The 25,170-nt window shown below is 62.9% G+C and overlaps 1 protein-coding gene across 2 annotated transcripts; it reads left to right on the forward strand.

The window, feature by feature from the left end:
- The first annotated feature begins 2 nt into the window (after positions 1-2).
- On the forward strand, positions 3-23,779 carry EDEM1 (ER degradation enhancing alpha-mannosidase like protein 1). 2 transcript variants are annotated; one of them, XM_036432137.2, is made up of 12 exons: positions 13-622; positions 7,703-7,775; positions 10,876-10,979; positions 12,458-12,629; positions 13,855-14,038; positions 14,610-14,784; positions 15,472-15,592; positions 16,531-16,701; positions 17,716-17,789; positions 18,748-18,844; positions 19,611-19,808; positions 20,968-23,779. In XM_036432137.2, the coding sequence occupies exons 1-12, from the start codon at positions 138-140 to the stop codon at positions 21,055-21,057; spliced, it is 1,944 nt and encodes a 647-aa protein (XP_036288030.1). In that variant the 5' UTR covers positions 13-137; the 3' UTR covers positions 21,058-23,779. The 2 variants fall into 2 exon arrangements, with proteins under 2 accessions (XP_045435472.1, XP_036288030.1); XM_045579516.1 differs by lacking the exons at positions 19,611-19,808; positions 20,968-23,779 and having other exon boundaries at positions 3-622; positions 15,378-15,592; positions 18,748-18,801.
- Positions 23,780-25,170: the final 1,391 nt, after the last annotated feature.

A 25,170-nucleotide genomic window follows, 5' to 3' on the forward strand; every position in this document is an offset into this window, starting at 1 on the left:
GGGCCGGTTCCTGGTGCGTCACCCCGGAGTTCCTTAAAGGGAAAGCGAGCGGGCGGCGGGCGCACGGGAGCGCGGCGCGGCTGTGGCGGCGGCGGAGGCCCCGCGCGCTGGGAGGATGCCCGCGGCGCCCGGCCACCATGCAATGGCGAGCGCTCGTCCTGGGGCTGCTGCTCCTGCGGCTCGGCCTCCACGGCGCGCTGTGGCTGGTCTTCGGGCTGGGGCCCAGCATGGGCTTCTACCAGCGCTTCCCGCTCAGCTTCGGCTTCCCGCGCCTGACGGGCCCCGGCGGCCCCGCCCCGGGCCCCGCTGAGCCGCCCGGGGGCCCGGCGGGGCCGGCGTGGCGGCGGCCGGGGCCCGGCGCGGCGGGGCGGGCCCCGCGGCGGCGGCCGGGCGTGTGCGGCCCGGCGCACTGGGGCGCCGTGCTGGGCGGCCGGGGCGGCGGGCCGGACGAGTACGAGCGGCGCTACAGCGGCGCCTTCCCCCCGCAGCTGCGCGCCCGGATGCGCGACCTGGCGCGCGGCATGTTCGTCTTCGGCTACGACAACTACATGGCGCACGCCTTCCCGCAGGACGAGCTCAACCCCATCGACTGCGGGGGCCGGGGCCCGGACCGCGGGGACCCGTGAGTACCTCCCCCCGGGGCCCCGGGTGCCAGGGCGCCAGGGTCCCGGCCGCCGCATCAGGACAAACCCCCCGCCCAGGCCTCCGGGACCTGGGGTGCGGCCGGGCCGGCCCGGAAGTGAGGAACGCCGGGGCAGCTGGCCGCGCGGGCTCTGGCATTTGGGGAGACCGAGGCTCAGGCCCCGGGGACAGGGCAGCGCCCATCTCCGCCTCCTCCGTGCGGGGAGCCGCGGGGACGTGAACCCCCTGTAAGGAAGTTTGGAAACAAGCTGTCCCTCGGCCTGGCTTCCCTGTTAGAAATGGGAGACCAGAGCCGGGGCTGGAGCCCCCCTCCCCTGCTCCCTGAGGACCCGCTGCTTCCGGGGCTGAGGCTGAGGCGGGAGGGAGAGGGGAGCCCGGCCCGGGTCGGGGGGCCCGGTGCCCGGGTGAGGTTCCCGGACCCCCGCCGGCGGCGGGGCTGGGGCAGGTGGGCCAGCCCTGTTGGCGCAGGCCGAGCTCCCGGGCCACTGCGCCGACCTCGGAGTCCAAGGGTTCAGCGCACCCGGAAGGGCTCCCGCCCGGGAGCGGCCTGCCTCTCGCTGACCCTGTCGGGCCAGACGGGCGGCCGCCTCCCTCCTGGCTCCCGGGGCGGGAGGGCGGGAGCGGTGGCTGCTGCCCCTGGGCGCACACCCTGTGGTGGCCCCGGGCCCGGGTGTCCCCCGACCCGGTGAGAAGCGGCAGCGCCGGGTGCTGACGGCTGGAAGGGAAGCCCAGCCGGGAACGGGGCTGGGAGAGGGTTTCAATGGTTTGTGTATCGGCACGTTCATGCCCTGAGTTGGCCGTTGGAGAGCGCGGTTTGCAGTGAGGCAAGGTCACACCCCAGGTGAACTTCAGAAGACGGGCCTTCCTAACCCAGAGGACACCGAGGAGCTAGTGTCCTCCCTTTCCTGTCAGTCTCATACATATAAATGTCTCCCTCCCTCCCCCTCTCTCTCCCTCTCTCTCTCCCTCTCTCTCTCCTTCTCTCTCTCTCTCAAAAGTTTTACTAAGTTTTGAAAACAAGCTCTGGGTCTGTGCAGGTGGCGGGAACTCATGAGTTGTCTTGCTTGAGGCTCCTGGACTCGATGCCCATGTGTTTTCTTCTGGTCTTAACTTTTCGAGAAACGTTACAATTGGAAAACAGAAAGCCCAAAAGCTTGCCAGGTCTCTTTCATTGCTCTTTTACGCCAGCTCCTGCCCACACTCTGTTACGGAGCAGACATAGGCGTGTGGGGAGCATGTATGTCCCCCCCTAAAGCTCATGGGATCCCAAGAGGGGTGAGAACCTGTTCAGGAAGTGCCCACTGTCTCTGCTGTTTCCTCAAGTTCAGAGACTGCAGGGCACTTTCTGGGCGGGTTCTCACCACCCAGGTCCTCCTCACAGCTCCCTGGGCCCACCCCGCACAGGGCCCACCCCACACAGGCCCACCCCGCACAGACCCCACCCCGCACAGGCCCACCCCGCACAGGGCCCACCCCGCACAGGGCCCACTGCGCACAGGCCCACCCCGCACAGACCCCACCCCGCACAGGCCCACCCCGCACAGGCTCACCCCGCACAGGGCCCACCCCACACAGGCTCACCCCGCACAGGCCCACTCCGCACAGGCCCACCCCGCACAGGGCCCACCCCGCACAGGCCCACCCCGCACAGGGCCCACCCCGCACAGGGCCCACCCCGCACAGGCCCACCCTGCACAGGGCCACCCCGCACAGACCCCACCCCACACAGGCTCACCCCGCACAGGCCCACCCCGCACAGGGCCCACCCCGCACAGGCTCACCCCGCACAGGGCCCACCCCGCACAGGCCCACCCCGCACAGGCTCCGCTTTCTCCTTTCCCTTCAGGGTGGGCCCGAGGGGGCTGTGACGAGGACCTGGGTGGCTCACGCCATCAGCTGGGACTCGGGTGGTCGGGGAGGAAGTGGGTGCCAGTTTTGTGGGCCTTCATGACCCTTAGGGACCCCCTGAGACCCGGACCCCACTCCAGCGAGGGGAGGCGGCCGGGGTCGGCCTGCTGGTCCCACGTGGTTGTGGGTGGCGCAGGCCGCGGTCTCGGGGCGAAGCCTGCCGGCCAGGGTTTCGGTTCGAGTGTGCAGTAACAGTGTGGGGCCTTGAGGTCGGGCTGCTTTGGGACATGTATGCTGTTGGCAAGCTCGTGCCGGTGGGGGAGGGGGGGGGCGGCCGGGCGGCCAGGTTTGGTAGGGGTGTCGTTGGTAAAGGAGGTGAGAGGGCCTGGAGTGGACCCTCACGCCCACCCTCCAGAGTGCTCAGAGCCCTCTGCTCCCTCCCCTGCCTCCTTACCTCCTCCCTCCCTCCAGGCGTTAGCTTTTCCAAGAAAAGTTTAGAACCCGAGCTTGGTCCTTCTGGCTCCAAAATAGGGCACATCCACACCCAGGTAAGCCACCTGTAACCAAACCTTTCCGGTCTGTTTAAAATCACAGTATTCCCGTGACTGTTGTTTCCGGTGACTGTTGTATTCGAGTGTATCTTAGGGTTCGTTTTAAAGCTGCTGTGCGGCACAGCTGTCTGCGTCAGACCGAAAACGTCCAGAAACAAAACCTGGGCTGAACACTATTTTTCAGTTCCACTTTTTCCAGGCTTATCTGGCCATCTTGTTTGTCTTGGGGCGGGGTGAGCAGTTAACTTGGAGGAGTCATAAAACCTGAACTCTAAAAATAGCAGGTGTCTCGGCCACCGATTGCTATGCAAAGCTGATTCCTCTCACACCCCCCATGCGGGTCAGAGCTTCCCAACTCAGAGTTTCTTTCTTGTTTTTTTTAATCCTCACCTGAGGATGTTTTTCCCATTAATTGTTTGGGAGAGTGGAAGAGAGAGGGAAAGACAGAAACGCATCGATTTGGTTGCCTCCTGCACCTGCCCCCACCAGGGTCAGATGTGGGGAGCAGCTTGAAGCTGAGGTACATGCCCTTGACCAGAATTGAACCCGGGACCCTTGGGTCCACAGGCCAGTGCTCTACCCACTGAGCCAAACTGGCTAGGGCCAAACACAGAGTTTCTTCCAGCCCTTTGGATATCATTGTCTTGCATCCTGTGGACAGTAGTCCGGGTCTTGGGCACACGACCTTTCTCTGCTTTCTCCCAGCCCTATTGCTATTCAAACAGAAAGAGCACGTCTTAAGTTAGCAAACGCCCAAACCGACCCGTTCCGAGGCGCCCCTGGCTTCGTGTGGCCTCGTTCTTTCTAAGATCCTGTCCTCCCCGGGTCAGGGCCCAGGCCTGTGTGATGCCGCTGGCCTGTCTGAGGGTGACTTTCCCCGATGGACTCATCCTCCTTCGTCTCCCTTCGCCTGTCTACCCCCCTCCCCCTTATGACCAAGCCCTTGAACCCCGTGCCCTCGCCTCCACGGCACCGGCAGTTCCTGGTGAACGTGGGGCGTTGGTTTCATACGTGGATGTGAGTCTCTTCCATCTTCTCTGTTTGGGCGATAAGAACCTTAACCGTTCCCGGGCGGGGAGAGGAGGGGGGCCACAGAGGGGAGAGCCGGGTTCTGCGTCGCTGGTTCGGCTCCCGGTTCGGTTCGGCGGGAGTGTGTGCGGCCAGCCAGCCTGGCGCGGGGCGCTGGGCTCTGGCGGGAGGACTTAGCGGACCGAGGCGGCTGGCCCGGGCGGGAGCATCTCCAGAGAACAAATCCGAGGGCTCACCGACGCCGTGGCTTGGCATAAACGGACTCACGATAAGTGGTGGTTTAGGCGAAGAGGGTTTGTTGGTTAATCCTCATCCAAGGCTATTTTCTCACTGATTCTCCCCCCCCCCCCCCCCAGTGGAAGAGAAAGAGGGAAAGGGAGAGAGAGAGAAAACAAAAACAAAACATGGATGTGAGAGAGACCAGGGTTGGGGATTGAACCTGCAACCCAGGTACGCGAACCCAAAACCCTTCTGTGCTTGGGCCGTCGCTCTAACCACTGAGCGGCCCAGAGGGGTGTGGAGCCTGCCCTTTTCTTTATTCCCTTCTTTTTTATTTTCCGGCACATTTTGGAAGTGTGGACCGAAATTTGATCGGAAAGAATTAAAAGTCTGAACGCATGCCTGAGCTCTCTGAGGGGCGAGAAGGGGCATTGCCAGCGCGTGTTTTCACTGGGACAAAGTGTCTTTGTTCATTGGAGTGACAGCTTGGACATCGGGTGGAAAAATATTCTAAGACTGGGCCTGGCCCTCACTGGTGTGGCTCAGTGGATAGAGTGTAGACTGAGGGGGGTCCCAGGTTCGATCCGGTCAAGGGCATGTACCTTGGTTGTGGGCACATCCCCAGTAGGGGGTGTGCAGGAGGCAGCTGATCGATGTTTCTCTCTGATTGATTTCCTCTCTGTAAAAAAATCAATAAAATATATATATTTTTTAAAAAAAAGACTGGGTCCAGCCCTAGCTGGTTTGGCTCAGTGGATAGAGAGCATAGACCTATAGACTTGAAGGGTCCTGGGTTCGATTCTGGTCCAGGGCACATGCGTGGGTTGTGGGCTAGTTCCCCAGTGGGGGGTGTGCAGGAGGCAGCCAATACAGGATTCTCTCTCATCGCTGATGTTTCTATGTCTCTCTCCCTCTGCCTTCCTCTCTGAAATCAATAAAATAAATAAGTAAACTGGGCTGTTGTAGGTGTTGCCTGGGAGGAGAGGCACAGTCAGACTGGGAAGGTGGGCAGTGATGGGCAGGGGGCGAGGAGGCCGTAGGACTCGCGAGCTGGGTGCCAGGTGGAGGGACCGTGTCCGAGGGGGCTGGCTGGAGGCCTCTCGGCTTCCGAGCAGCAGAGCCGTGAGGTTCAGCAGCGACCGACGGCAGCCTGGGGCTGGGGGCGGCCGGAGCGTGTCCCTGCCTGGTAGGGACCTCTACCTCACACACGTGTGCCCTCGGGGGCTTGTTGTTACCCCGGCTCCCTGGGCGTTGACAGAGAGTGGACGCCTGGCAGGGCAGGTGGGGCGGCTCCTCGGCCGTGGGCGTCGGACTCGTGGCTGGTGAGGGGCGGGGCGGCCGGTGCCTGTATGGCCTTCCGCACAAGCTCGGCTTAACGACGGCCCAGCCCTGGCCGGCGGCTCAGGTGGTAGGAGCATGGTCCTTGGCACCAAAGGGTTGAGGGTTCGATTCCCAGTCAGGGCACATACCTGGGTTACAGGTTCGGTCCTCTGTTGGGGTTTGTACAGGAGGCAACCCATCCATGTTTCTCTCTCTCTCTCTCTCTCTTCTCTCTCTCTCTCTCCTCTCTCTCCCTCCCTCCCTCCCTCCCTCCCTCCCTCTCTCTCTCTCTCTCTCTCTCTCCCTCTCTCTCTCTCTCTCTCTCCTCTCTCTCTCTCTCTCTCTCTCTCTCCTCTCTCTCTCCCTCCCGCTCGCTCTCTCTCTCTCTCTCTCTCTCTCTCTCTCTCTCTCTCTCTCCCTCTCTCTCTCCCTCTCTCTCTCCCTCTCTCCCTCTCTCCCTTTCTCTCTCAAATCAATGAAAACATGTCCTTGGGTAAGGTTTTAAACAAGTAAGTAGATAAGTAGGTGGGTAGATAGATATAAGACGTGGACCTGGAGTGTTTTTAATATACTTTATTGGTTTTTTACAGAGGAGGGGAGAGGGATAGAGCTAGAAACATCGATGAGAGAGAGACATTCATCAGCTGCCTCCTGCACCTCCCCCCCACACACACACTGGGGATGTACCCACAACCAATGCACATGCCCTTGACCGGAATCGAACCCGGGACCCTTTAGTCCGCAGACTGACGCTCTAACCACTGAGCCACACCGGTTGGGGCGGCCTGAAGTTGCGCTGTGCAGGCTGCCCTAGATTAAGTGGCCTAACAGGCCCAGCCCAGCCAGCAGTGGGGCCTGAGGAGACCAGAGGGCGTGGTGAGCGGCCTCCTGCTTCCACCAGGCCCGTCTGTGTCCCCAGGAGAAGGGAACGTGGTCTGGTTGGTGGGAGACTGGACACCAGTGACGATGGAACTGGGCTCACCCTTTGGTCCTTAAACGTCACTGGATTTCCCCCTCCTTCCCTCCTTCCCAGCTCCTGTGGCTGCTCTGGGCTGTGGGGTTGGGACCAGGATCCTGAGCCTCTGCTCCCTCCCTGCCCTCCGGCCCTCGCACTGCTGTGTCTGCGGCGTCTGTTACGCAGAACTGCCCTCCGCCCCCCGCCTCGCCTCTGCAGCCCTGACGCTGGGCCTCCAGGTTATTTCAGAAAGGGGAGCGGCACCCGGCGTGGCCTCCTGGCTGAGCGTCCACCTAAGAACCAGGAGGTCCCGGTTCAATTCCCGGTCAGGGCACAGGCCCGGGTTGCGGGCTCCATCCCCACTAAGGCGTGCAGGAGGCAGCTGATCAGTGACTCTCATCACTGATGTTTCTGTCTCTCCTTCTCCCTTTCTGTCCGAAGTGAATAGAAATATGTTTTTAAAAAGCAAAGAGGCCGAAACCGGTTTGGCTCAGTGGTAGAGCGTTGGTCTGCGGACTGAAAGGTCCCAGGTTCGATTCCGGTCAAGGCATGTACATTGGTTGCGGGCACATCCCCAATAGGGGGTGTGCAAGAGGCAGCTGGTCGGTGTTTCTCTCTCATCGACGTTTCTAGCTCTCTATCTCTCTCAGCCTCCACGGGGCCACGGGGCCACGGGGTGAGTGTGAGTGAAACACGCCTGAAGTTCACTTATCCCCGAGGCCAAGGCGATGAGAAGCTCAGACTGCGCTGGAGGGTCACCCCTCTGGGTGTGGCCGGCTGGAGGGTCTGATGTCCCAGCTGGAGACGGGGCAGGGCTCCCCTCTCTGCTTTGAAGGATCTAAAGTCGGGGCTACTGGAAGCTGAACGGGGGAGCGCTTAGGCCACGAAATGGCGTTCAGGACGGCAGGACTCGGCACTGCCCCTGCCTCTGCCGGGGTCTCCCTCCTGATAGTGCCCACGTGACAGTGTCCACGCCGTGGCTGTCCAGGACGTGCTTGGGGGTGAAGGAGCCACCTGAGGCGGCCAGGCCTCCGCTCCCGCCTGCGCGGGCCCGGGTGATGAGCGTGGCCGGCAGGTTCCGGCTGACGGTGCTGGGTCCCTGTCCCTCCTCCTAACACGGCGCCTCCGTTCCTTCCAGCTCCAACCTGAACATCAACGATGTGCTGGGCAACTACTCGCTGACGCTCGTGGACGCGCTGGACACGCTGGCAGTAAGTCCGCAGCCTCGCAGCTCTCCTCACCAACCGAGGGGTTTGGGGGGGTGACTAGCTCCCTGCAAGGACGGATTCCAGGAAACCTGATCTCCAAATATATCCCTAGATTTCATAACTGCTGTTTCTGTTTTTTCTTTTTTTTTGAGAGAGAAAGGGAGAGAGAGAGAAACATCAGTGATGAGAGGGGGTCCTTGAGCGGCTGCCTCCTGCATGTCCCCTACTGGGGATCAAGCCTGTGACCCGAATCGAACCATGACCTGATTCATAGGTCGGAGCTCAACCGCTGAGCCACACCGGCCAGGCCTTCACTGTGGTTTCTTTTCGTGGCCTTGACGCCCAGAGCAAGAAAAGTATTGCAGATGAAATGAGGGAAAATGTGATGATTTGGGGAAACCCATTTTCCTCCGTTTTGCACTATTTTATTGCCTCAGAGAATCCAAAGAGCATTTATTAGCGCCACAGTGACCGTAACCTTCCCGGCAGGAAAAGGGAAGTTTCAGGAGGAAAAGACAGGAGCGGAGGGTCGGTCAGTCCCCTGACCCCGTGCGGCCCTGAGCTCAGGCCTCTGCCAGGGCCTGACCTCGCAGCCAGTGCTCTGGACAGACCCACAGGCTCCCCTCGGTGCTGCCCGTGCCCCCCACTGACGGGAACAGGAGGCCTGTGACCGGCTGCAGAGCAGGTGGTGCCAGGCCTCCGGCCTCTGCCACCTGGTGCGGCTCCCAGGGGACGGCTCGGGTCTCTGCCTGCGCATCCAGCCAGCCTTCGCCCTTAGCACATTCCTTCTGGCCTGAGCTTGTGAGTGCGTTGTGCAATGCTGGCGAGGTTTGCATCAGCGCCGGCCAGCACATCGCTCGCAGGACAGGCGCCAGAACGGAGAGCTCATTGGCATTCCACTGGGCCCCGTGGAATGGGGAGCCGGGAGGAGCTGCCAGGCCCTTGTCTCCCCGGACCTCCTCCTGCATCTCTGATCCACCCCCTCGTCCGCCACCCCAACCCCATGTGCCCAGACCAGTCTGTTTGGCCCCCGGAGGACTGAGCTGTCGGGGGGGCCGAGCTGTGGGAGGATTGACCTGTGGGAGGACTGACCTGTAGGGACTGAGCTGTCGGAGTTAGCAGGCTGACTCAGCCACAAGTGCTGCTTAACTGCGTCCCGGGACTCCTGCACAGCGGGACTCCGCCCGCGCCCTGCCTGCTTTCCGTCCCAGCCGCGCGTGTGGCATTCAGGCCTTCTCCTTGTCGCCCACCGCACTCCCAGCTCTAGCAGTGTGTGTGCAAAGTGACTTTCTCCGGCGCCAGTGGGTCCCAGCCGGACCCCAGGGCATCCTCTCAGAGAAGAGGAGTCTGTCCCCAGGGAACTGACAGGAGTCTGCACGTCTGTCCCAGGGCTGGGCCCAGTGCACACCGGCATCTCAGAGGCACCTGTCTGCCTCCCTGTCCAGCCCAGCCTGAGAGAGGGCCTCCCACCTGCCGGGTGACCTCACTGCGTCTTCGCCTTCGTCTCAACCTGAGACCAGACCGGCAGCTGCACTGCCCACAAGGCAGGGTGCTGCCCACAGGCAGGGTGCTGCCCAGCATCTGGAAGGAAACAGACCCCGTGGTTTCCGTTGCACAACATCCGGCCTTTGCTGGGCTCGCACGTCTGTTGAGGTTTCCTTCCTTCGGGAGCATGTGAGATGGGCTCCGCGGGTGTGCAGCAGCCCTGGGAGGCAAGGCCCCCGGCCGGCCCGCAGCAGCCCCCGTGCGGTGGCGCCGTCTTTCACAAAGAGCTTGCAGGCCGGAGCCGAGCCGCCTGTCCGCGCTCTGCCTGTGGTGGGGAGGGACAGTGAGGGGCCGAGGTCCACAGACCAGGGAGTCTGGGCATAAGGCACACCGGAGAGAACTGTGTCTCAGAGGTGGTTTGTTTTTCCTTGTTTTGTGTGTGTATGTCTTCACGATGTCATCATAGTTCCAGGATTGTCGTAACAATTTTTTTACTACATTTTTATTGATTTCAGAGAGAAAGGGAGAGAGAGAAACATCAGCGAAGAGAGGATCATTGATCAGCTGCCTCCTGCACGCCCCCTACTGGGGATCGAGGCCCCCCCCCCCCCCCCCCCCCAGGCATGTGCCCTGACCGGGAATCAACCAGCGACCTCTTGGTTCACGGATGGAGCTCAACCACTGAGCTCGCCGGCCGGCAGGCCAGAGTGTGTTTTTAAAGGGACCGAGCTGATTGTCTCTTGTGTTTTGTTTTGAATGTCCTGGACTTGTGCTTTGCTCCAAAAGATAATACTCCTATTTCTCCACATAAACACCCGGGCCACAGCCACCGCCGTTCCTAGGTGCTGGGTCTTCTGGGAGCCGGGCACCGAGCTGTCCGTGTGTGTGTGTGTGTGTGTGTGTGTGTGTCCGTGTGTGTGTCCGTGTGTGTGTGTGTGTGTGTCCGTGTGTGTGTGTCCGTCCGTGTGTGTGTGTGTGTGTCCGTGTGTGTGTGTGTCCGTGTGTGTGTCCGTGTGTGTGTGTCTGTGTGTCCGTGTGTGTGTGTGTGTCCGTGTGTTCGTGTGTGTGTCCGTGTGTGTGTGTCCGTCCGTGCGTGTGTGTGTGTGTCCGTGTGTGTGTGTGTCCGTGTGTGTGTCCGTGTGTGTGTATCCGTGTGTGTGTGTCCGTGTGTGTGTGTGTCCGTGTGTGTGTGTATCCGTGTGTGTGTGTCCGTGTGTGTGTGTGTCCGTGTGTGTGTGTATCCGTGTGTGTGTGTGTGTGTGTGTGTGTCCGTGTGTGTGTGTGTGTGTGTGTGTGTGTCCGTGTGTGTGTGTGTGTGTGAGGTGCAGGAGGGAAGGTCTCAGTTCTGTTTCTTCCATTCGGGGGCAGAGTTTTACTCGTTCCCGGAATTTTGGGAACTCTGCCACCTGAGTGAGGGGAGGGGAGGGGAAGGGGAAGGGAGGGCTAATGGTGCCGAGGAACGATGCTCAGTTCCACTCAGTCCCACCGTTTGCGGACGGGGTTGCCTAGTCGGAGGCAAGGCCGGCGGGAGTCCCGGGGGGCGCCCCAGAGCTCACGGGTTTCACCAGGTGCCGGCGAGGGCCGGCCGCCCGTCCCTCAGCCCGCCCCTCTGCCACAGATCATGGGAAACGCGTCCGAGTTCCAGAAGGCGGTCAAGCTGGTGATCAACACCGTGTCGTTCGACAAGGACTCCACCGTGCAGGTCTTCGAGGCCACGATCAGGTGAGGCGGCGGAAGTGCCGGCGCCGGCTCCGTGGGGAGACACTCCCGGGAACGGCACCGGCCACGATCGAGGCAGAGTCCACGGAGGCCGCATGGCACCGGCCACGTTACCCTTCACTCGGCGGGTCAGAGACCTCGCACTTTGGACTGGCCGGAAAGACACGCTTTGACGGGGGTGAGGGGGCCCTCACGCGGGACTGGGCTCGTGTCCTTCCTTCGCGGTGTCCTGGGAAACGCCGGGAATTTCTGACGGAAATGGGCGCCCATCGCCGCCGCCGCCACCGAGGGGGGCCCTGCTCCCCGCCTGGCTGTGCTTCCTCCTGCGTGTGTGCCACTGACGCTGGGGCATGCGTTCCGTTCCGGGCCCAGCTGTACTTTACCTGTTGAGCTCGATGTATCATGACTATTTTTCTGTCATTTAAACTTTTTAAAAAATATATTTTATTGATTTTTACAGAGAGGAAGGGAGAGGGATAGAGAGTTAGAAACATCGATGAGAGAGAAACTTTGATCAGCTGCCTCTTGCACACTCCCTATTGGGTATGTGCCTGCAATCAAGTTACATGCCCTTGACTGGAATCGAACCTGAGACCCTTCAGTCCACAGGCCAATGCTCTATCTATTGAGCCAAACCGGTTAGGGCTCTTTTAAACTTTTTAAAAATATATTTTTATTGATTTCAGAGAGAAAGGGAGAGAGACATAGAGACATCAATGATGAGAGAGAATCATTGGCCAGCTGCCTCCTGCACGCCCCACACTGGGGATGGAGCCCACAACCCGGGCCTGTGCCCTGACCGGAAACCAAACTAACCTCCTGTTCATAGATCCATACCCACTGAGCCACACCAGCCAGGCTCACTTAAACTTTTTGAAATTTGGTTACTGTGTAGTATTCCAGAGGTCACGTTGAAGTTAGGAAAGCGTTCATTCTGGAAAGAGTCACACCCTGCTCAGATCACTGAGAGACACGGCCCTCGGCTGGGCTCCCTGTGAGTAGGTCTCCCTCGCCTCCTGGAGAGGCTGGAGAATGGCTCCTCCGATGCTCGGCGCCAGAGCGAGAGATTTCACCTGTGCTCTGTTGTCGGCTCTGTTTCTTAGAATCTACGCGTTCCCCCACGTGAGGGAAGCAGCGCGATGTCTCAGCATAAAGGTCGTGTTCACCTGAGAGCGATTCAAGGCCCCCCCCAACCCCCCGCACGGCCACCCCTCCCCTGCCGCCCCACTGAGCGCTGAGGTGGCAGACCTCGCTGTTACCTCCCGCGGCCTCACCCCCGCGCCCCCAGATGAGTGCCCCGTCACTTCCTGTCAGTAAAGTGGTGACTGAGAGCAGGCGGTTCTTTCCGGGCTGGGGAGCCCCCGGGGCCCGGGCCCGCCCCCCGAGCGCAGGCAGCGTCGGGGTGGCTTTGTCTCTCCAACAGGATCGTGTGCCTTCACGGCGAATGCGATCCGGCCGTTCCTGTGTCCCTCCCACCACAGGGTCCTGGGCAGCCTCCTGTCCGCCCACAGGATCATCACGGACGCCAAGCAGCCCTTCGGCGACATGACCATCAAGGACTACGACAACGAGCTGCTGCACATGGCCCACGACCTGGCCGTGCGGCTGCTGCCGGCCTTCGAGAACACCAAGACCGGGATTCCCTACCCCCGGGTAAGCAGCCGCTCGGCCGGCTCCCGGTGGAGACCTCTGGGGGGAGAGGGGCTGTGTCTGAGAGAGAACCTGGCCCTGCCTACGATGCAGATGTTTCTCCGTTCCTCGGCGTTTGCTGAGCACCTACTGCGTGCGGGCGCACAGCGTGTCTGCCTGATCTCCTCAGGACAGAGCTGTGTTCTGCTCAGCATCGCCCTCCATGGGGAGGTTATCCCCGCTGTGAGCGGTGGGGGGTGTCTTTGCCTCCCCGGGGCACCTCTCCCAGACCCTCTGTGGCTGTCGGAGCTGGGGCTGTCCTATGACCGCCCCACGGCTGCTTCCCGGGGAGCCGCACAGACAGCACGTTCCCTGCTGGGTAAATGCCAGCCCTGGAGGGAGAGCCCGTCCCTGCGGTCTGATTGGCCGAGCCCAGGACTCCTGGGACGTGAGTCAGCCGTGGCTCGGCAGAGAGTGGCCCGGCCGGCGCCACGGTGATGGTGACGGTAACGGAGCGGCCTGTCCGCCTCGCTGGGCCTTTCTCTCCCAGGCTGAGAGGAGGGAGCACGGGAGCGCCCACAAACACGTGACCGCACGGCCCCGCTCCTAGGCAGGCCTCCCCTTTGTGTGTCTGCAGCTCCCGAGCTCCTCCAGCCTGGCGCGAGGAGGGGATCTGACCCCCACAACTCATTCTAGGGGTGGGGCCTGGCCTGCCGGCCCTGTAGGTTCCTTTTTTGTTTTTTAAGTATCAATAATTTTTTTTAATATATATATTCTATTGATTTTTTACAGAGAGGAAGGAAGAGAGATAGAGAGCTAGAAATGTCGATGAGAGAGAGACATCGACCAGCTGCCTCCTGCACACCCCCTACTGGGGATGTGCCCGCAACTCAGGTACCTGCCCCTGACCAGAATCGAACCCGGGACCTTTCAGTCTGTAGACCGATGCTATACCGCTGAGCCAAACCGGTTTCGGCCCTGCAGGTTCCTTGAGTTTTGCCACAACCCCCCCCCCCCTTTTTTTTTTTACTTTAAGACTTTTATTGATTTCAGAGGGAGAGAGAGAAACATCAGTGATGAGAGAGAATCACCGGCCGCCGCCCCCTGCACTCCCCACACCAGGAACTGAGCCCACAGCCCGGGCCTGTGCCCGGACCGGGATCGCACGGTGACCTCTCGGTTCATAGGCCGATGCTCATCCACTGCGCCACGCCGCCCAGGCACCACGAACCTGTCTCTCCGTCCCCAGGTGAACCTGAAGACAGGGGTGCCCCCCGACAGCAACAACGAGACGTGCACGGCCGGCGCCGGCTCCCTGCTGGTGGAGTTCGGGATGCTGAGCCGGCTGCTGGGCGACTCCACCTTCGAGTGGGTGGCCCGCCGCGCGGTGAAGGCGCTGTGGAGCCTCCGGAGCAGCGGCACCGGGCTGCTAGGTGTGTGCCGCCTCCCGCCACGGGACTGCCGCCTGGGCCCCCATCCCTTCCCCTCCTCCTCCTCCTCCTCCTCCAGCCACGGGACTGCCCACCTGGCCCTGTCCTTCCCTTTCCCCTCCTCCTCCTCCTCCCCCTCCTCCTCCTCCAGCCACGGGACTGCCCACCTGGGCCCCCATCCCTTCTCCTCCTCCTCCTCCTCCTCCTCCTCCTCCTCCTCCTCCTCCAGCCATGGGACTGCCCGCCTGAGCCCCATTCCTTTCCCCTCCTCAGGGCGCTCCCCTCTCCCCTCCCCTGAACCATTGAATCTGAGAAGTGACCCCTCAGCGATGGGCCCTCAGTGTCTGCCCCCCCAGTGTCCTCCGGGGACTTTGCTCAGAGGACACCGTCCCTTTCGCATTCAGTGTGTCCCGTGTTGGCATCAGGCTCAGGCTGCTGCTGCTGAGCTACCTGGGAACGAGGACAGTTTGAGGGCCCAGCTCCCCGTCCTTGTGCTGGGGCAGGGGCCCCGGAAGGGGCTGCCCCACTCCCTGCCCCGACAGCGGGAGCCTGACCACTCGGTCCGCGTCCGCAGGCAACGTCGTCAACATCCAGACGGGCCACTGGGTGGGGAAGCAGAGTGGCCTGGGCGCCGGGCTGGACTCCTTCTACGAGTACCTCCTCAAGTCCTACATCCTCTTCGGCGAGAAGGAGGACCTGGACATGTTCAACGCCGCCTACCACAGCATCCAGAGCTACCTGCGCCGCGGGTACGGCCGCGGCCAGAACCGCCGGCCGGCGGCTGGGGGTCTCGGCAACTCGGGCCTCTTGTAGGCGGCTTCCCTCGGGGAGAGACCGTGTGCTTTCCTGACCTGTTCTCGGTGACAGGCCGGCACAGCGCCGTGCGGGGCGGCCACTGAGTCGCTGTGGACCTTTACTCTGGCCTGTCCCCTCTGAGAGCCAGGCTGGCCCCGCCTCCCTCTGCCGGTCTAAACCGCCTGGACCCTGCTCAGCGGTGCATCCGGCGGCGGCGGTGGCCTGGCGTCTCCCCTGGCCTCACTGAGGTCTCGCTCGGGGCTCCGCCTGGACCCGTCCCACACGGGCTGCCGTGGGAGCCCCCGAGTGCCTCCCGCTCTCGGCCACTCATGCTGTGGGAGCGGCAGCTTGTCCTGGTTTTGAGAGGGAGGGAGGGAGGGAGGGAGGGAGGGAGGAAACATCGGTGAGAGAGACACCCACCAGTGGCTTCTTGCATGTGTCCCCAGCTGGTTCTTAGGAGGCAGCTGATCGATGTTTCTAACTCCATCCCTCTCTCTTCCTCTCTGTAAAAAATCAATAAAATATATTTTTTAAAAAGGGGGGGTAGGAGGAAGGCTCCTGCTGACGCCATGGAAGCAGAACTTGGGGCCACGGGGGTGAGCCTGGCCTGTCCCATCCGCTCACCCGCGCTCTCCCTGCAGCCGGGAGGCCTGCAACGAGGGCGAGGGGGACCCCCCGCTGTACGTCAACGTGGACATGTTCAGCGGGCGGCTGATGAACACGTGGATGGACTCGCTGCAGGCCTTCTTCCCGGGGCTGCAGGTACGCTCCCTCCCCTGGCCGCCTGCTCCGGCGCCTTCGGATCGGAGGGCAGTGGCAGGGCGTGTCTGGTTCTGTGGTGGAGTGAGTTCCAGGATGTTGGACGGGGCCACAGATGAGGGGAAGCCGTGCCCGAAAAGTGGCCCGATCGTGTTCGGGTGCCCCTCGCTGTCCGTCTGTGACCACAGCGACGCCCTGCAGTGCCGTGCCCGGCCTCCTGGGGAGGCCTCTCCTGCTGGTGCCCTGGGGAGGCCTCTCCTGCTCTGGCGCTGCCCTGGGTTGTCTCCAGCCGGGGTGGGCGTGGGTGTGGCGAGGGGAAGCCGGAGCGTTCTCTCCAGCCAGGGTGGGTGTGGGTGTGGGTGTGGCGAGGGGAGCCAGAGCGTTCTCTCCAGCCGGGGTGGGGGTGGGTGTGGGGAGGGGAGGGGAGCCGGAGCGGTCTCTCCAGCCGGGGTGGGGGTGGGTGTGGGGAGCGGAGCCGGAGCGTCCTCTCCAGCCGGGGTGGGTGTGGGTGTGGGGAGGGGAGCCGGAGCGGTCTCTCCAGCCGGGGTGGGTGTGGGTGTGGGGAGGGGAGCCGGAGCGGTCTCTCCAGCCGGGGTGGGTGTGGGTGGGGGGAGGGGAGGGGGAGTGGGTGGGGGGAGGGGAGGGGAGCCGGAGCGTTCTCTCCAGCCGGGGTGGGTGTGGGGAGGGGAGGGGAGCCGGAGCGTTCTCTCCAGCCGGGGTGGGTGGGGGGAGGGGAGGGGAGCCGGAGCGTTCTCTCCAGCCGGGGTGGGTGTGGGGAGGGGAGGGGAGCCGGAGCGTTCTCTCCAGCCGGGGTGGGGGTGGGTGTGGGGAGGGGAGCCGGAGCGTTCTCTCCAGCCGGGGTGGGTGTGGGTGGGGGTGGGTGTGGGGAGGGGAGCCGGAGCCGTGGGCCTGAGTGCTAGCCGGCGGCCGTGCCTCCGCAGGTGCTGATCGGAGACGTGGAGGACGCCATCTGCCTGCACGCCTTCTACTACGCCATCTGGAAGCGCTACGGGGCGCTCCCCGAGCGCTACAACTGGCAGCTGCAGGCCCCCGACGTCTTCTTCTACCCGCTGCGGCCCGAGCTGGTGGAGTCCACCTACCTCCTGTACCAGGTGCGGGCTGGCCCTCGGCGCCGGCCGCTGGGGCCTGGGGGCTGGCTCTCGGGAGCCCCTGCTGGTTGGTGTGGGCTCTCGTTTCCGGTCGTTCTGACAGTGACCTGTCCGGGCGTCTGCTGTCAGCGTCACATGGGCGGGGATGGCTTACAGGCTCAGCCCCGGCCTGGTCGGGGCAGGGGGGCAGGGAGACAGCCAGTCCGGGTGTCTCTTTCGGTGCTTTCTCTCTCTCTCTCCCACTCTCTCTCTCTCTCTCTCTCTCTCTCTCTCTCTCTCCCCTCTCCTCCCTCCTCCCTTTACTCTATAAAAAAAAAAATCAAGACAAAACCAGTTTGGCTCAATGGATAGAGCATCGGCTTGGGGACTGAAGGGTCCCGGGTTCGATTCCGGTCAAGGGCATGTACCTTGGTTGTGGGCACATCCCCAGTGGGGGGTGTGCAAGAGGCAGCTAATCGATGACTCTCTCATCGATGTTTCTAACTCTCTCTCTCTCTCCCCCCCTTCCTCTCTGTACAAAGTCAATAAAATATATTAAAAAATAATAATAAAATAAAAATAAAAAACCAGAAGAAAACTATTCTCAGGTGAGGATAAAAAAGCTGACCCTCACCGGTGAAACAGTTGGAGGAAGTCTCACCTTCCCAGCAAACCCTTTCCTAAGGAGCCTCCGGGCCCGGGCTGAGCTGGGCGACCGGAGGGCCGAGAGCCGCCGCCAGGAGGCTGTGCGGAGCCTGGGCAGAGGCTCAGGCTGCGGGGAGTTCTGAGGCAGGGCGGGCACTGGCGGGCTCAGATGGCACTGGGGAGGCCTGGCTGGTGGCTCAGGAAGGCGGGCAGGTGTGCCCAGCCACGGGAGCCGGCGGGAGCTGACACTCAGCCCTGGACGCTGTGACCCTCGGGCCGGGCCCTGCGCCTCCTGTGGCCGTGACTCCTCACCCAGACGCCCGCTGCGGGCGGTGCTGCGGGTTGTGGCATGTCCCCCCCCCGCCCAGCTGGCTCACGCTCTCCCCTCTCCAGGCGACCAAGAACCCCTTCTACCTCCACGTGGGCATGGACATCCTGCAGAGTCTGGAAAAGTACACGAAAGTCAAGTGAGTTCTCCCCGTTCCTCTCCTGCTGGTGGGATCGGTTCCCGGGGAGCTGCTGGGGGTGGGGGTGGGGTGGAGAATGGGGTTCTCACATGGTCACGTGGCGGGCGGGGCCTCATCTTGATTTGCAGGGAAGTTGGGGTCCCTTGGGGGGGGGCGGGTGCTGGCAGACTGCGGGACTGAATTCTTCCCAAGTAACTTCCCCGTTTCTCACGTAAAATACACACTGGGACTGTCCTGGGCTGCCATGTGCAGAGAGGAGCACAGACTTTACGTGTGTGCTCATCGTTTGTATGTATCGTATGTAGCGTGTGTGCATGCATGTATTGTATAAGAAAAGATGTTTCCGTTTTGTGACCTGCATGTTTACCGAGCAGCACGTCCTGAGTATTTTTTATAAACTGTCGTCTTAGACTTTCCAAATAATACGTCAGGTTTATAAATATTAGGATGGAAAACGTTAATCATCCTGAATTCGTCCCAGTCGTTTCTCGATGTTAGGTATGCTCTCAGCAAACCTGCCAGCCCCCGCCCCCCCCCTCCCCAACCTGGCGATTCGGCCGCCAAATCTGTTGTGTGTGTTTTTTAATACATTTTATTGATTTTTTACGGAGAGGAAGGGAGAGGGATAGAGTTAGAAACATCAATGAGAGAGAAACATCAATCAGCTGCCTCCTGCACACCCCCTACTGGTTAGGTGGTTATGTGCCTGCAACCGAGGCATGTGCCCTTGACCAGAATCGAACCTGGGACCCTTGAGGCCGCAGGCCGACGCTCCATCCACTGAGCCACACCGGTTAGGGCTGCCAAATCCGTTTTTAAACGAATGTGCAGGCAGGCTCGGCTAAGGCGGGCAGCGCTGAAACCGGGCGTAGCCTGTTTACCGTGGCATTTGCCGGTGGGGCTGGTATTCCGGGACGGACTCCGCTCCGGGAGCGGCAGGGCTGACTCTGCTTTGCAGGTGCGGGTACGCCACGCTGCACCACGTCATTGACAAGTCCAAGGAGGACCGCATGGAGAGCTTCTTCCTCAGCGAGACCTGCAAGTACCTGTACCTGGTACGTGGGGCCCCAGGCGGCGGGGAGCCGGGCAGGCCACACAGTGCTGCCCGGGACACGGATACAGCGGGCAGACACGGGCACAGCGGGCAGACACGGGCACAGCGGGCAGACACGGGCACAGCGGGCAGACACGGGCACAGCGGGCAGACGCAGGCTCATCGGGCAGACACGGGCACAGCGGGCAGATGCGGGCTCAGCGGGCAGACGCGGGCACAGCGGGCAGACACGGGCACAGCGGGCAGACACGGGCACAGCGGGCAGACGCAGGCTCATCGGGCAGACGCGGGCACAGCGGGCAGACGCAGGCTCATCGGGCAGACGCGGACACAGCGGGCAGACGCGGGCTCAGCGGGCAGACGCGGGCACCGCGGGCAGACGCGGGCACAGTGGGCTCAGCGGGCACAGTGGGCTCAGCAGGCAGACGCGGACACAGCGGGCAGACGCGGGCACAGCGGGCAGACGCGGGCTCAGCGGGCACAGCGGGCAGACGCGGACGGCAGGCCCCCCGCGGCTCCTGACCGTGCGTGGAGGGGCACGTCCAGCAGACGGAGATGTGAAATGGCAGGGAGTGCGAAGGGTGGTGACGGTTTGTATTCCGTGGCGTTGGGCCTGGGCCTTGGGGCGCTGGCCGGGGGACATCTGAGGTGAAGCAGGTGCCTCAGACCCGCAGCCGCTGGGACCGTGGGCCCCTGAGAGCGAGGTGGCAGCTCCTGGGGTGGGCGCCGAGGTCGTCCGCCAGCTTCCGACCGCTCTCCTCCGCCAGCTGTTCGACGAGGAGAACCCGGTGCACAAGGCCGGCACCCGGTACATGTTCACCACCGAGGGCCACGTGGTGTCGGTGGACCGGCACCTGCGGGAGGCGCCGTGGAAGGAGTTCTTCCCCGAGGAGCCCGGGCGCGCGGCCGGGTCCCTGCACAGGCCGGCGGCCCCCGACCTGAGAGCCCTCAACTCCAGCTCCAACGTGAGTTGCTTTTCGGGGTCGCTTTGTGGTGGACGGAGAAGGCGCCTCTGACTAACAGGCGGTCACAGGCGCCGGGGCGAGGGAGCCGCGGAGCGGTGGCCGCCACTCTGGCCGAGGGGTCGATGGCTACGCTCACGTATAGACCTCGTTCTGGGGTCAGCGCCGGGCACAAGCCGATCCAGGGGCCCGGTTCTGATAGGTCCTGGCTGCTCGGGAGACCGGCTCCTCCCCAGCAGCCACAGAGCTGTCAACACAGGGCACCTGCGGGGAAAGCCTGGAGGGCTTCCCGGAGGAGCTGGCCTTTCAGTGGGTCCTGGAGGGGAGGAGGCCCCGCAGGGAGGAGGTTCAGGCAGGGGAAGCGCAGGGTGGGGGTGAAGTAGGGTGGAGGGTGGGAGGATGCGGGTTCAAGCTGAGGGCCTTGTTAAGACTCTTCGAGGATGAGGAGCAGCGAGGTGCGTCCCAGTGGATGTGTTCCTTGTGGTGCTTCCGGACCACGTTTGGTCCTGACCTCGCTCTCCTCCGAGGGGGCGCGGCCTCCAGTCACCCCCAGAGATGCACGCGTGCCTTAGGGTCTGGCCGTGGCCGAGAGGAACGTAAGCCAGAGGAGCCCAGGAGCCCAGAGAGCGAGCTTTCTGCAGACCCCGCGCGCTCAGAGTCCGGCCACTGCGCACGTGGTGGGCGTCGGCCTCCCGGGTCCGCCTGCACCCTGGGAGGCGAGGGCGCCCCCCACCCCAGTGCCCCAGCGGGTGCCACTCCTCCAGGGAGCGCCCCGGTGGTCACCTCTGGGGGCGCGGCCGGGTCATCTCATGGCAGAGGCCAGGGTGCTGCCAGCACCTGCCTCACCCGGGACACGCAAGCCGGCTGCAGTGCCCGGCCGAGAGGCTCAGCATGTGGAGGGCTTTTATACTTTTTTATTGGCTTCAGAAGGGAAGGGAGAGGGAGAGCGAGACAGAAACATCAGTGATGAGAGAGAATCATTGATCGCCTGCCTCCTGCACCCCCTTCCTGGAGATCAGTCCCCTAACCCGGGCCTGTGCCCTGACCTGGAATTGACCTGTGACCTCCTGGCTCATAGGTCGAGGCTCAGCCACTGAGCCGCACTGGCCGGGTCAGCACACGATCTTTAACTGGAAATTCCCGGGGTCCCATTTCTCTCTAGTGCAACCGCGTCCCCGACGAGAGGAGGTACTCGCTGCCCCTGAAGAGCGTCTACATGCGCCAGATCGACCAGATGGTCGGCCTGATCTGACTGCTGGCTGCTCTGGGCCCTGCCGCCCGAACCAAAGGCGGCATCCGCCACGCCGGCCACGCCGGGACCCTGTCAGCTCCTCGCCCGCGTCCAGCAGTGTCCTGCTTCCCTAGTGTTTCTCTCTGTCAATAAAAAGCCGCTTTCTTACGGGTGTGATGTGAGGTGAGAGGAGCTGCTGATGCCATCGGCACCACGGACGATCTCCGTGCCCGGACACCGTGTGGCCGCCCCCGTCAGCGCCTGTGGATGGAGCCTGCGGAGGCCTGCGTCCCGGCCTCCCTGCCTGCTGCCTTTGTCGTCCTCTCTCCGTCGGATCACTGGGCTCTCCCGGTGTCAGCGTCGCCGTGACGGTGGGTCACGTGGGGAGAAGAAGCCATCAGCGGCCTGTTAGCCCCCGGAGCCCTCGCCGTGTTGCCGGTTCTGCGCTGACGAGTAGCCGTCCGTGGCGGCGTCGCACCGAGCTTCGAGGGGGACCCCGGACGTGTCTGACCGTCGCTGGGACTGCCTGGGGGCTGCGTAGCCCCAGAACCAGGTGCCTTTTGGGGAGAGAAGCACCCCGAGCCTGCCTCTGCTGCGCCCGCCACGTGGTCACGGACCAGGATGCTCAGCTCCGACCGTGTCCGTGTCTGTCTCCGTGTCTCGTGCCAAGTACCTGAGTCAGGGAGCCGGTGCCCGCGACCAGTGCCTTACGTGGTCACAGCTGCCGCCGTGGCTCCAACAGGCATGTTCTGTGTAGCCACATGGCGGGATGGGGAACGAACGGTGGGTGGGGCGGGCGTGTTCGGAAGAGTCTGCAGCTTCCTGGCCAGTCCCGGCCTTTCCGCCTGCTGGGCTGGCTCCGAGGAGGAGCCTGTGCTGAAATGCTGTCTCCCTTCCTCCTGTCTCCCATTCCCGGCCAAACGAGGGCCCCTCGCCGAGCCAGGGGTGCGAACCTCACCTGCTCCCGTGGCCTCGGGGACCTGAGCCCAGAGGAAGGGGGAGTCTCACCCCCATCACGGGCCCACCTGCACTGCGTGCACTTCGATTCCTTCCTCCATCTTAAAACGGGAGCCGCACAGCGCAGGCCCCGGCTCCGCCCCCACAGGCGTGGCTCCGCTCGGAGTTTTAAAGGGTTTTCAGTAACAGATGTGTCACCTCCCTCTCCAGCGTTCACTATGCAAATTGTTTAAAGGAGAACCTTCCTGTCAGAGGCGTCTGTGCCGGTCTTGTCTCCGCTGCTGAATAGAGAGTTGAGTTGTCTAAAGGGTCGTACAGATTTTAAGTGTTCTCATGGACTCGGAGAACCCCAGTGTCCCGGGTTAGATGCACAGGCAGGCCGAGCGGGTCCTCCCCGCTGCGCTCCCGCCCCCGGCCTCCCTGCCACGCCTCCCCCTGCACCTTCTCCCGGGATTAGGCAGGCTGACGCCTCAGCACCCGTTTGGACGATGGGTCACATTAGGCAGGAAAGCGGGGCCCGAGCGTCCGTGTGTTTTCTCTCGATCGTTGCTGCCCTGGCTTCCTCCCGGCTTGGGAATAGCCCCGTGCTGGGCCTGCCTGCCTCCTCCACCAGGGAGGGCCCGGCCTCCAGGGACCCAGGCGTGTCCTGTATTGTGCCTCACAGCCTCTGGTTCCCGGCCCCGGGCTCATCCTGGGTGGGCGGCTACGGCACGGCGGGCCCCGCTCGAGTGGGAGGGGCTGCGGGATGTGGGCGGGTGCCCTTGCAGCCAGGGCACACCGGCGGGTCCGTGGCTGTTCTGAGGGCGGTGCGGGCGGGAGGCTGAGCGGGCGGTGCCGGAGAGGCCCTCGCTGGCTTTGCTCCAACGCCCTGGCTCGCCCGTCACCCCCGGCTCAGCCGTGCCCCTGCCACGCTCTTGGTCCACGTGATGCTGGTGTCGGTCTGCTTTGGTGGCTGAGCAGCAGGGTTTGGGAAGGCTGCTCCGGTTCCGCCTGGCGTGGGCGGCCTCGCCGCGATAGAGGATGTGACGGGAACCCCACTTCCTGCGACGAGAGGTGACAGGAAGTGCTGCCAGCCCAGCATGGCACCGCCTCTGAGAGGCCGCCTGGACCACGGTTGGCGAGCTCCCGGGCTTCTGTGTGCGCCCAGCTGGGCCTGCAGGGGGCCAGGCCCGGGCCGTTGGGGGGCGGGAGCCTGGTGCTCCCTCTGCCTCGAGCACTTTCCTCCGCTCAGTTCCTTCCTTCCTTCCTTCCCCGCGCTCCGGCACTTTCTCTCTGACGCGGCTCTGACAGGTGCGGGCCCTGAGTGGTGATGGCGCCTGTCGGAAACCTCCGTCTTCCCTCTCCGTCCGCACCGGCCGGCGGCCCTCCCCGCAGGCAGGCGTCTGTGAAGGGGCAGCGGGCGGTGCGGGCTGGGGGGCTCAGGGCTCCCCTCCCCTGGACGGCTGCGAGGCTGGTTCAGTTCCTGTGGACCCTCCCCCGCCCCTTCTCAGGCAGAGAAATAAATGGTCTTAAAGGTATTTAAGTAGCGAACCCCACACTGCGTTGTTATTTATTACCGAGAAACGTGAGTCTGGTTTTGAGAAGAGACCCAGAGGGAGCTGGGAGCCTCTGTGCAATAGGCCTGCGCTGCAGCGGGTTCCTGTCGGGCTGTAAAGAGGTGTGTGTGCGTGAAACGCGCCTTTTGTAAAGGACCAAACGCTTTTATAAATGTATGAGACATATCTTGCTCTTTGAAATTTACTAGGATTTTTATGAGCCGTTTTTATTAAAAGGTTCGCTTTTTTGGCGTCGTTTCGTGTCTCCTTTCCACGCGCACACGGACACGCTGCCCGCGGAGCAGGCGGAGGGGCGGGGGTCTTTGAGGGAAAGGAAAAGTTAGGTGCCAGGGCTTCTCACAGCTAAGCCTCGCCCTGCCCCACTCTGCCTGCCCTGCACCTCCTCCGGGGAGGCCCCTCTCAGACGGGGGGGGGGGCCATGCCCTTGATGTGGGGGCTCTGCCCAGAGAAGCAGGCCGGGGCCTCCCGGGGACAGATGGGGCCTCGAAGGTTGCTGATTCTGCCTCTGTGGCGTCTTGGGGGGGGAGGGGGGGCCGCTCTGTGCACAGGTGATTCTGAGGAGCCTTTTAAAAACAGAATATTCCACGGGGCGAAGGAGAGAGCCCTGAGGCTGGCGAGGCACAGCTGATGCCAAAGCACAGGCGTGGGGGCCGGCGGCCTGGCTGCCAGTCCCGTGGCTCCGTGGCCTCTTTGTTGTCAATCCTCACCTGAGGGTACTTTTCTGTTGAGTTTAGAGAGAGTGGAAGGGAAGGGGAGCGACAGGAGGAGAAAGATTGATGTGAGCGAGATGCATCGATTGGCTGCCTCCTGCCTGGACCCCAGCCGGGCTGGGAATCAAGCCTGCCACCGAGGACCTGCTCCTGACCGGACTGGAACCCTGGACCCTTCAGTCCTCCGCTGACGCTCTACCCCCGGAGCCAGTAACCTCATGAGGCTGAGCAGGCCCAGCACGCTGCCCAGGGCCCCCGAAGAGCCAGCTGACCCTGCAGCCTGCCTGCCTCCCTCTCCCAGGGCCGAGCCCGGGCCGTGGCAGTGAGTGGCCTGTGCAGACCCCGGGGAGCGCGGGCTCAGCGGAGGGACCCCCTGCAGCCCAGCGTCCCTCCAGCAGCTCTGTGCGGTGGGAGGGACAGAAGAGGCCCTGCCGAGTCTCCATGGGCCCCCTGCGGCTGGGCTTTGCTCGCAGCTTGTTCGTGAAGGTTTCACATCCATATCCTGGTGCCCGGTTAGCGGTTCTGGGTGTGAGAGGCCTGCCCTCTGATAAGGGGCCGGGGGTGCGGGGGGAACTGGCAGGTCACAGTCAGGGGCGTTTTAGGTGAGAGAACACTTTCCCCAGCTCCTCTGTGCCCCTAAGGCCCTGCCAGCAGGCTCCACAGTGGCTGTAATTCTGCTCACGTCCACCAGAGGCCACTGTCGCTTCACTTTCTCTAACGGGGCCTTTTAAAAAAAGACAAATTCTAACAACCGAGGTCCAGGAAGAGCAGCGTCTGACGTTTCCACACGCGTGCAGATTGACGGCGTGGCCCTGGGCCCCCTGCTGCGCCCTCGCGTGTGCCAGCAGAGACAATGACGATGACACTGGGTGTCTGTCGGGTCTTCCCTGCACCATCAAGCTCTTTAATGT

This window comes from Pipistrellus kuhlii, unplaced genomic scaffold (genome assembly GCF_014108245.1).
Source record: "Pipistrellus kuhlii isolate mPipKuh1 unplaced genomic scaffold, mPipKuh1.p scaffold_m20_p_11, whole genome shotgun sequence".
In the NCBI taxonomy this organism is placed as follows: domain Eukaryota; kingdom Metazoa; phylum Chordata; class Mammalia; order Chiroptera; family Vespertilionidae; genus Pipistrellus; species Pipistrellus kuhlii.

Bases quoted from the DNA above. Each gene is read 5' to 3' on its own strand.
- EDEM1 (XM_036432137.2), top strand. From the start codon at position 138: ATGCAATGGCGAGCGCTCGTCCTGGGGCTGCTGCTCCTGCGGCTCGGC. The intron at 14,785-15,471 runs GTACGGCCGCGG...CTCTCCCTGCAG, and splicing joins CAGAGCTACCTGCGCCGCGG to CCGGGAGGCCTGCAACGAGG. The intron at 17,790-18,747 runs GTGAGTTCTCCC...TCTGCTTTGCAG, and splicing joins GAAAAGTACACGAAAGTCAA to GTGCGGGTACGCCACGCTGC.